Source organism: Nanorana parkeri, unplaced genomic scaffold, assembly GCF_000935625.1.
Source record: "Nanorana parkeri isolate BGI_ZX_2015 unplaced genomic scaffold, ASM93562v1 scaffold1876, whole genome shotgun sequence".
NCBI lineage: Eukaryota > Metazoa > Chordata > Amphibia > Anura > Dicroglossidae > Nanorana > Nanorana parkeri.
In genome coordinates this window covers 137,362-148,693 of record NW_017308144.1, presented here as the reverse complement: position 1 = coordinate 148,693, position 11,332 = coordinate 137,362, and the positions used below count along the sequence as shown (strand labels likewise).

The 11,332-nt window shown below is 41.8% G+C and overlaps 1 protein-coding gene across 1 annotated transcript in view; it reads left to right on the top strand.

Moving 5' to 3' along the window:
- GPHN (gephyrin) overlaps window positions 1-11,332 on the top strand; it is a 142,398-nt gene that overhangs the window by 123,162 nt on the left and 7,904 nt on the right. The window contains exon 15 of the mRNA XM_018571950.1: window positions 1,007-1,110. Coding sequence (XP_018427452.1) covers window positions 1,007-1,110 — 104 coding nt within the window. The remainder of the gene's footprint in view (window positions 1-1,006; window positions 1,111-11,332) is intronic.

The following is an 11,332-nucleotide window of genomic DNA, read 5'->3' as shown; positions in this document are numbered from 1 at the left end:
GGAAAGGGGGGGGGGGGGGAGGGAATGCTGGTGGTATTCTGCAGTGCTGTTTTTTTATTATAATGTTATAATGCATTGCTAGGAATTGTAGTCCCGCATGGCTGGTGGTATTCTAATTATAATCATTATACAGCAATGCAGAATAGCACCAACTATGCACGACTGCAAGTCCCTGCAATGCATTATATTTTTAAGTAGGAATGCACTAGTGCTAATACTGGGCATTTTCACGAGTACTGATACTAAACACAGATACCGGTGTTCTGTCGAGAACGCCGACGTTGTCGAATTTGCCGACCTCAGCATCTGCTCTTGCGCACAGACCAGTATTATTGACGGAACAGGGATTTATTTACAAAGCATTTAGTTTAAATTGTTAATTGTGATCGTTAACAATATGCCATCCATCATTTACTGCCATGGGCGGCATATTATTACCAGTCATAATTAACAATTACAAACAAATAATTTGTAAATAAATGCCTGTTTCCTCGTTAATCCCGCAGATCACGCAGATACTGGGTTGGTGTTCCCGACAGAACATGAGGTCCCGCGTTTGCTGGGGACCTCGGCAGCCATTCTGTTAACCACACAGTGCCATGGCGGCAGGGGGTTTCTTGCATCGGGGCCCTGAAGGTTCTAGTTATGCCTCTGGGGTGAAGTATTGTGACAATTTGTTATATTTCTGTTTAACCTGTCTGTCATACACTGTAAAGTCTTGTCAGTTGCTTGGTATACAGACTTCCCCCCTTTTCTCTTAGTATTTTGACAAATACAGTAATTGCATAATGTTTAGATAAGCTACTAAGGATGCGAGAAGGTTGAATATCTTTTACAGTGCATATATTGATTACCAAGCCAATAACAAGTTTAAAGGAAAAATCAATGTATTCACCTTTTGTACTGCCATATTAGTGGTTTTTCTGTCAAAGTGTTAAAGGGTAATGTTTCTTTTTTAACTAAAGGCTAAATCCTGATTAAATTATTTTCTTTTGCTTCTTTGTAGGCAACCCTGTGTCAGCAGTAGTTACCTGTAATCTTTTTGTCGTACCAGCACTAAGAAAGATGCAGGGAATCCTGGATCCGAGACCTACAATCATCAAAGCCAGGGTACATAGTCATTGGTGTGCTATGCTGTAGAGAAATACTAGTTTTGTCCGTTTTTTTGTATTGCTTTTATTTTGTTATACTAAACTCATAATGAGTCATTCAAAATAAATGACCAAACCAGATGGGTATGCATTTCTCAAATAAGTAAAAATTCTATTGTAATTAACCCCTTAAGGACGGAGGCAATTGTACAAGTTCAGAACGTAAACAAAATATAGAATTGGAGCTATATGTTTGTTTAACCATAATTTACCTCTTTTGTTTTAGGTGCACCCACACTTATTATACATTGTTTTTAGAGGACAAATAGGGCTTTCCTTTGACTGTAATTATATATACATAAAATCTAACCAATTATGAGAAATTAAGAATTTTTTTTTTTTCCAAACATGCACACACACATTTATCATAATATTGACACATTTTACTGCAATAAAACACCCATAATTGTATACTACAATGTCCCATGAGTACAACCATGTACAGGTTTAATAGGGTTTATGGGAATTACAGGGCCAAATATGGGGCTTGCCCGTTTTGGTCATCATCCATGGAATTTTGGCACATTGCATTTCCGGGCCTAGGTTGCTTTTGAGACATTATGACAGCGTAGGAAAGAAATATTTTCCATAATAACATACTTTTTCAACACCCAGAGCATTCTAAGGTGTACGTTTAATATGGTAACAGCTGGATAGAATAGCACTAGGCTCTGAATAGAACATACCACTCAAACTTCTCCTCAGGACTGGAAACAGAGAAGAACTGAGTGACAGAGGAGGAGGTTCCTGTATCTTTGCTCAGTGCTTCTCGAGAAAAAGGCTATTAGCACCAGGTCTGACAGGGTGCTAAATCAAGGGTACTTTGCACAATACTTATCTCGTGATAAAGCTATTCTCTACTTTTCTCCCTTTATTAAACAGGTACATTTCCATTACTTTCTGTGTACTTATCACCAGGATGAGAAGAGGTGAGATATTTCTGTTCCTACCTGACTTATCTCGGGTTATTAAACAGCATTTTCTAGACTTTTCACTTTGCTAAGGTGAGAAAAGCCTTCTCACTGCTTATCACACTCTTTCACAGTTTATTAAACGTACACCTAAATAGGGTATTTTGAGTTTTTTGTATAGCCACTTTATCACAAATGCCGGCCACCCTTAGAAGCTTATTTTTTTATCTGTGCTTTTCACACACAAATTCCATTTTCACAGGATATTTCATAATCCTTATATGTGTTACTGTAATAAAGCCCCAATATTTGTAATGAGCAATGTCTAACAAAATATAACCGTACCCCCATGCAGGGGCGTAGATAAGGGGGGGGATAGGGGGGTTCAAACCCCCCCAGAGTGTCCTGGCAGTGGCTAGCGAGGGGAGGGCAGAGGGGGGCACATACTCCCGGCTGTTTAACATTAAGGGGTTCTAAACCCTCCGTTTTTTTTGCTTATATCTACTGCTAGCAAGCAGTAGATATAGGCAAGAAGTGTAAAAAAAACAAAAAAAACGCTTGAAATCATTTTAAACTTACCTCGTTATCGCTGCTCGCTCCCGCGCAGGGTAAGTCTATGGACGCGTGCACCGCTGGATCGGAGGGACAGAGCAGTCAGCGCTGGATCGCAGAGACGCCGCACCGCTGGAGGGACACATGAAAACATGGGGAAAGAAGAGGAAGACCAGAATAAGAGACATCATTTAAGGTAAGTGCTAACATTTACATGGGGGGCAGGGAAAAATAATTTGCCTTTAATATCACTTTAATGTGTAGTCTTATAATTTGAGGAAGCTGAACCCCCCCCCCAGGGAAAAAAATTATCTACGGCCCTGTTGTGGATTTAATGAAAACGGGGACACGCCAAGGTCAGGGGATCCAGAAGTCAAAGTAGTCGGTATAGGACAAGCCCAGGTACACAGAATAATCGCCAATAAATCAAGTCACATACAGAATAATCTGAATTAATAGTCTACCTGTGTATGGTAGACTCTGAAAACTGTCTGTGATACATAGGCCTGGTAGAGATGGACAGGAAGGGAAATAGTAACTATAACCTTTTCTAACTCCTTTTTTGTAACAGACTGCATTTTGTCTGGGGTGACTTTTTGCAGGCTGCTGGGGGATCCTGCAAGGAAAGTGCCTGCCGCAATGTCTCTGGACATCCTCTTATTGAAATGTGCGAGGATTAGGGGGCTGATGAAACAAAATATCAGAAACAATTTTTAGGTAAATTCCAAAAAAGTGTAAGGCTTCCCTGTGCTTTTTTTGTAAAGCACATAGGAATTAAATACTGCCATCTGGGTTTGGTATATGGCCAATTTTTTTGTTCCAGGTCTTTCTCTTGCAGTGTACTAGATATGTACTAGACTGATCCGCTAAATCTAAACCCCCCATATACTTGCTGTATACCACAATGCACTTCGGTTGTTGCATCCTTTCCCCTGACAGACACTGGCACTGTACCTTCATCATGCATGGTGGACAGCATGTACACTTCTTTTTTAGGGCCATGTTGTAAGGCTGATGTTGTGCCTCTGAGGGTTTTGCCATGTGTAAGCTTCCGGGGAAAAGCTGCACAATTTGTGCGCACTGTGCCACCAGCGAGGGTTTCAAAATAAAATAAATGTTTAAATAAATCTATACTTCTATAGTAGTTGTCAACCCATAGATGATGACCTTTTTTTTAGCAAGGATAGAGATCACAAACAATTTTGCCATTTTTTGTGGCATAGAATCTGGCCAACCAGGTGGATCTAAATCTAAATAGCGGTCTTTCCCCTCATAAATGCTAAATGCCCAGGTATTGGCTGTACTGTATTCGCACAGTTTATAAAATGTAATTCCATACCTTAAGTGCTTTGATGGAATGCATTGCTTTAAAAGCAATCTTCCCTTAAATTTCACGAGGGACTCATCCACACAGATATTCTGGTCAGGAATGCAAGTTTCTGCAAACTTTCCAGATAGGTGTTTTATCAGTGGCCGTGTCTTGTATAGCCTTCATACCAGGGGTTCATTTCTAGGAGGGCACTGGGTATTATCGTTAAAATGCAGAAAATGCAGCAATTTCTCATATCTATCCCTCTTCATAATCCCTGTAAAAAGAGGGGTAGCCATGATGAGGTGTTTGTGCCAACAGGAACGTAGGTTACCATGGTTAGTGCCCAAAACTTGTTATTTTCTGCCAGGTGTTTTTCCTAACATAGTGTGAAGTTGGATTACCTAACAGATACTGGCTGGCATATACATTTGTTTGAGTAGTCATATCAAATATAATGTCAGTCAGTAAAAGTTTTAAATCTATTTGCTCACAAACTGGAATGCTGGTTGTGATGCCAGGAGTTGCTGTAAATGGAGGTATTTAAGTTTGGGGGCACCCAATGTTTGGCCGGGAGTATTGGATGTTCTGAACACCTCCTTTTAGATGGTGGTAGGCGGGGAGTACCATCACTGGAAACCTGACTTAGGGACGCTATTATAGATGCTGTTATTGTGTCACTATCAGAAACAGGAAAGGTGTCACTCTCTGAATCATGGGCTAGTATGGCATAAGCATCCTCTGCAGTATAGTAATGTGCCATAATATAAAAGTCAATTTTGTTTGTATGCCAGGATACTTGGGCAGGTGGCAATCAAAAAGCAACGTCAGGAGAAGCCGAGTCAAAAACCAGTTTAGACAAAATACTGTGATCAGAAACTACGTAAAAGGGTAAAAAAAAAACTTAAAGGGTAGAATTTTAATTAAAACACCCCAAAATGCGGAACAGTGTACTAATCACTGTGATCACAGCAATAAAAAAGTGATCAGCGCAGAAGGGGTTAATTTGTTTTAAAATAAAAGAATTAAAAATGGATAAAACTAACAAAATAAAAATTATAATTAAGAAAATGCAAAAATCACACCTGAAAATGCAGAACAGTACAACTTTACTGATCAAAGTGATCACAGTTATAAAACTGTGATCAGCACTGAAGGAGTTAATTTTTCTACAATAAAATTATTTTTAAAAAATAGGTACAATTAACGAAAAAAATACACCCTAATAATCTTGAACAGTGCTATTGTACTGATCAAAGTTATAAAACTGATCCGCAATGAAGGGGTTAATTATTATGATTGTTTTATAAAGTTTTTTTATTTTATTATACCTCACTGACTACTTTGCCTGACACTTAGGGGTCTATTCACGAAGCTGCCGAGGGATCTGGCCGTAGCTTCGGCCGATCCTTCGGCTAGCTTCGGCCCCAGGACCCCTTCGGTTCAGGAGAACCGAGGGGGTGCTGTACGGTCTATTCACAATAGCCCGTACAGCTCCCGATCATGGCCGAGCGGCTCGGTTGAGCCGATCGCATATGCATCGAACTCCTTCTGCACTTCGGGTTGGCCGAACATGCTGAGCATGTTCGGCCGACCCGAAGCCACACGAAGCAGGCCGATGTACGGCGGATTTCAGCCGATGTACGGCTGAAATCAGCCGTCCCAGCCTGAAGTGAATAACCGAACAGTGTACGGCTCACTTCACTTCTGATCGGTCATTCACTCGGCTGCCCTCGGCAGCATAGTGAATAGACCCCTTAGTAGCACTGATCTGTCTACTTTTCTCACCTTAGATCACACTGAGGAGAGAAGCAAAGGCAGTGTTGACAGCCAATGATTCGAATCATTGGCTGTCACAATGTATCACTGATTGCAGTGACTGGTTGTCACCAATCACGTGACCAAAATTGTAGCAGATTGGATCCTGGGGATTACCTGAGTTGCCAGTTAAGTCTCCACATCGGATCCCGGCGGATAACTATGCGGGGGAAGGGGAACGGAGGGGCTTAGAAGTTAGGACCACGCTGCCCTAATGTCTTTAAAGCCCATGCTTTCCAGGACAGCATGGAACGTCCTAACGTCGTAAAGTGGTTAAGATAAGATTACACATAAATGCATGAATGCACTAAAAATGTATGGCACCACAGTGCACTGCACCACAGATTGTGTGTTACTGTGCATTGCAGTAATGCCGTTAAATGCGCATTTTGCTGCAGTGTATAGAAGTAGGCTAGCCTTAATGTTCTAATGAACAAAGAAAACAAGAATATATAAGGAGATGTGAGGTTTATTAAAGTGGCCATGTCACCACAGCCCTGTAAAAGAACAGGCTCTATCGTTGCCTTTCTGGTAGCCCATCTTGAAATGACACCACTTTAGTGCTCCTGGGCTGCTGCAGGTATTCCACTCTTGGGGTGCGTGAATACCAGCTCCTGTCGATACAATCAGTAGTTCCTCCTGCCAGCTCATACGTCACTACAGGATGTGCAAGTCAGCATAAGGAACCATTTGAATACCTGTACTACTTCAGTGCTGAAGAGCACTGAAGTAGTGGTGTTTCAAGACACAAGTGACCGGCAGGTAAGTATAGTGGCTCTTCTTTTACAGAGCAGGCGTTTTTGGGGGGTTTTTTTGTATGTGACCCTGTGCTGGCAGGGTCACTTTATGATGTGAGCGAATTAGACTTTTATGCACAAGAACATTTAGCAGACATTTTTCATAAAAATGTTTAAAAAAAAACAACACTTTCTAATTGATTGCTGTAGTTTTGTGCAACTTTTACATTGTTATATGTAAAAGTAATGTAAATAACGTCCTTGGTGTTAATGGACATAGTGTAATTTAAGGAAATCAACTCATTTCAAGCAAATATATTCAGTATTAGAGATAGTATATGTATTTTTTTTCAAGTCCATTGAGGAACACAAGAGTCCTTAAACTGCTGCCTACATGAGGACTGGACACTTGCAAACAACAACAAAAAACTTTAGGCCAGTCATGAGTTACGACTTGACCTGTTATTTCTTCTAGCAACTTTCTTCTTTTATCGAGAATCTTCACCCTGTAGCTGCTTGATGATCTCCCTACCTTCATTGCAGCTATCCAGTGCAGTTTTCCTCAGCCTTGGCTTCTGGATTTCACTCCAACTGGACCCCACTGGTCTGGACATTGTTGGGTGAGTTTAAAGGTGACCCATGGGCACTGGTCACCACTTGAGCATTTTCTGGACTGGTTCTGTTAGCTGTGGAGTGCTTTCCAGATCCAGGGCCACAGGGGGGAGTTAAAAAACTGGAGCTGACAAAATCTGGAGATGTTGCCCTTGCCACCAATCAGCTTCTATCTTTTGTTTATTCAGTTATGCTTTGTAAATGAATGACAGAAGCTGATTGGTTGCCATTGTCAATTGCTTCAGATTCTCTCTGCTCCTGTTTTGATGAATTCCCCTCTCCAACTTTACCTTACGCTTACCCTGTCTCTGAAGACTTACTCTTGTGAGTTAGCTGTCGGGTCATGCATCAGGTGCTCCCTCACTTTAATGAGTCGATGGGCAGCAAACTTTATTTGCCATTTTCCCACTGGCCTGCCATGGAGGAGGTCAACACTGTGGGACAGAGCGCTAACATCATTCCTCTGGGCAGAGTGTCACTTGCACACACCCTACACTCTCTTTCCCGCCAAGACAGTGTTGAGGAAACAAGAGGCACATGGAAGTTTGTTTCTTAATCTGTATCTGCTGCCCACCTGCAGTGATGCTTGGTCACCTCTGGCCACTTGACCCTTCGATCATAAGCATTTATACCAGTTACTAGTTGCAGAGGAGTCGTGAATACTCGAGGCCTTGCCTCCTACCATGAGACTATGTTGCTTACCAGCTATACCAGGTGCTCCCAGCACACTGTCAACCAATGGGTTGGAGACTGCTTGCAGCATGTTTCCTGATAGTAGTGACACCCATAGCCTTGGATCCTGTTGTCCTCTGCTATTAGACTATATTTCCTTCTCAGAGTATTCCTTAGCTCTGCCTGATGATGTTTCTGGACCTGCTGATCTTGCAGAAGAGGTCTTTACTATGGTCATGCAAGATTTGATGTCCCAGAAAACCCAGCGTATTTCTAACTGTGATTGCAGGGGCTAAGGCCTCAGCCACGTCCAATACCTTGGCTATGGAGACTTTTTTATACTAAGTCGCTCAAGTCTCTGACTGATGAACCTTTTCTAAGAAGTTGCTGTCACTTCAAATTAAAGGAGACTTTCAGCTCTTAGTGATCATGTGCACAACACTGTAAAGCTGGAAGATCACCCTGATGCTTCTACCAGTCTTGTTTCAAGCTTTGGGTCTTACAGGACCCCTAGGGCTTTAGAGTTCTTCCCTTTGCACCTGCTTATTCAAATGTTTCTGTATGAAGACACCCTTATTTGGTTTTTGTTTCTTCTAAACTCTATCTGTCTTTTTAACTACTTAGTGAGGAGTTTGTCACAAAGTGGTCTGTCTCTCCTGTAAATCTGGTCACTTGGAAACCGTTCAAAAACTGACAATCCCCTAAACATAGAAATCCCTTAAATGGAGTTGGTCTAGTAAACAGGTAACACATATGTGGTAATATATGACAATATTTAATGATAGAAAATAACATATAAGATCACTTATAACAAGACATCTAAAAACAATTAAAATGACTTCCCTTGGATTACCCAGATGTAATAATACGGGTGTTAGTCTGCAAACCACCTAAGTGGCAGAAGGTCACTGATGCAGACACAATGGCTGTATTTCAAAGATGGATACAAAGTATTGGAGCTTACTCACATCGTGTGTAGCTCAAAATGGGGGACAGTCTTGGTTGGATCCCGTAATGGTGCGTAAATGAAATTTTTCAATAAAGCATATCCGTGTGTAACAATTTAATTCCAGAGAGTAAGGTTCCTTTGTAGATCCAGAGGCTCTGTGGACGCCTCTCCCCCAGCTTGTTAGGACTCACACTAACCCGCGGGATTCAATTTCCAATCCGGAGAAACATCCAGGGATTGTATCCACAAGTGCGGCCGCACAGTAAGATGGAATGCGATGGTATCCCCACGGCGGTGTGCCCAAGGCACGGTGAATCAGAAAGCTGTATAAAATCAAAATGACAACAGCCCACTCGCTTTCCTCGGTCTCAGCTTAATTCATACAGGCTTTGCTGCTTTTGTTTTTTAGTTGCAGGCTTTAATAGCATGGCTGTTGAAAACCAGAATTAAAGGTCATATGCATCTGTGAATGTTATTCGTATGATGCTCAGGGCTAGGAAGTCTGCTTCCCATAAGGTCTGCTGTCAGATGTGGAAGGCATACTTTGTTTGGTTTGAGTTCTGGTGGCTTTCACCACAGGAGCTTCTTTGCTGAACAGATTAATTCTTTCCTGCAGATGATTCTGGATCACAATTTGACCCTTAGTTCCATCAAGGGGCAGATATCTGCACTTGATATTATGTTCCAGAGACTGTTGGTTTCCCATTCTGCGATCAAGACTTTTTTTTTTGCAGGGAGTCTACCATGTGGCTTCCCCAGTCAAATCTCCTCTGCCTTCATAGGATTTGAATCTGGTTTCTCTCTGTGCTTTAGAAGCCCTCCATTTGATAATTCCTCTCTTTGCTCTGTTTTCCACTTTGGCTAGATAAGCATCTGAAGTGGTAGCCTTATCTTGCAAAAAAAACCTTATGACAAGGTGGTTGAGGCCTAGACCTTCCTATCTTGCTAAAGTGGTCCCTGCCTTTCACCTTACCAGGACATTGTCCTTCCATCCTTGTCTGGCTCCAGTTCATCAGAAAGAGATCTCCCTCTTTTTTTTCTGAATGTGGTCTGGGCATTTTAAGGTTAAAGGAGAATTATGGAATAATGCCAAGTAAACATATTCTTTACCATCAATGTAGTAGCAGCATTCCAGATTTCCACTTCCACAGCACAACCAAGATACCCTCTTCCCAAAACCCAGAAAATGGCCACATGCAGCCCTGCTCCCAGCTTGATTCTTCTTAGGGGGCATTAATTATTGCAGCCTGTCCTCAGCTTTTTTTTCAAAATTTCAAGTCAGGTATGGACGCACTTTCTCAAAGTTTGCACACCTACGTATGGGGCCTGAGCATGCATCTATAGGAGTAAATTACAATATGTACTCTTTTATCCTAAGCAATCTAAAAGTGCAGGAAAAACTTGGATCCCATAGTTCTCATTTAACTCCCAACCACTGCTTTTTTTTTTTTTAGGACAACATTTTCCCTTTTTGTTATCCAAACAGGCCTAGGAAGGGTGATCTGGCTTCCACCTTCAATATTATACAGTAGTCTCAAGAATCGGGTTCCCCTCTTTACAGTCAAGGCGCACTCCACCAGTGCTGTGAGTGCTTCTTAGGCATTTTGGCATCGGGCCTCTGTTTGTAAGGCTGCCATCTGGTCTTCTGTTCGTACGTTCGCTAAGATTTACCAGGTAAACATTTCCGCCTCATCTGATTTTAGTTCTGGGTTTATCTTTAGTTGGTTCTTTGAGCTGCAGACAGTCTTTTGCAGTTCTTCAATCTGGTAGTTGTTGTGTTGGCTGTTTTGCCCACTGTAACAAAGGGTTAACTCCCTGTTACATTTATTTATTTAGCAAGTTTGTGTGCTAAACTTTACAGATTTGTGGGTACAGTGCAATGATTCATACAATTTGTAAGTATAATAATAATAATAAAGAAATGTTACAGGTGTTAAACAACATAAATATAATATTACCAATCCAGGGAGCCCCTCGACTCGAAAGTCCTGGAAACGACAGTTTTCAAAGGTTCCTAGGCGAGGCTCAACTAGCTTTTGTCTCGTATACATACCTTCCTTACTGAGGGGCTAGTGTCCAGTTAGAATAAAGCTTCAACCAGTTTGACCCTCAGTTATTATTATTATTATTCAGAATTTACATAGCGCCAACAGTTTGCGCAGCGCTTTACAATATAAGGAAGACATTACAATACAATTCAAGACAAGATGGTAAGGAGGGCCCTGCCCGTGAGGGCTTACAATCTATAATGGAGGGGCAAGTGGTACACGAGGAGGTAGCTGTGTGGGGATGGAATTTTTGAGAACGTGATGGTTCAGTGGTTAGTTAAAGGTGGGATGGGCTTCCCTGAAGAGATGAGTCTTTAGGGATTGCCTAAAGGCAGTCAGAGTGGGAGATGCACAGCTTGGGGTAAAGGGTTCCAGAGGATGGCAGAGACTGCAGAGAAGTCCAGGAGGCGAGCATGGGAGGAGTTGACGAGGGAGCTGGAAAGCAGAAGGTCTTTGGAAGAGCGGAGGGGACGGTTAGGGTGATAATTAGAGACAAGGTTTGAGATATAGCTGGGGGCAAATTTGTGGATAGCTTTGTAAGTGTTTGTTAATATTTTTAATTTTTAGGTCTAG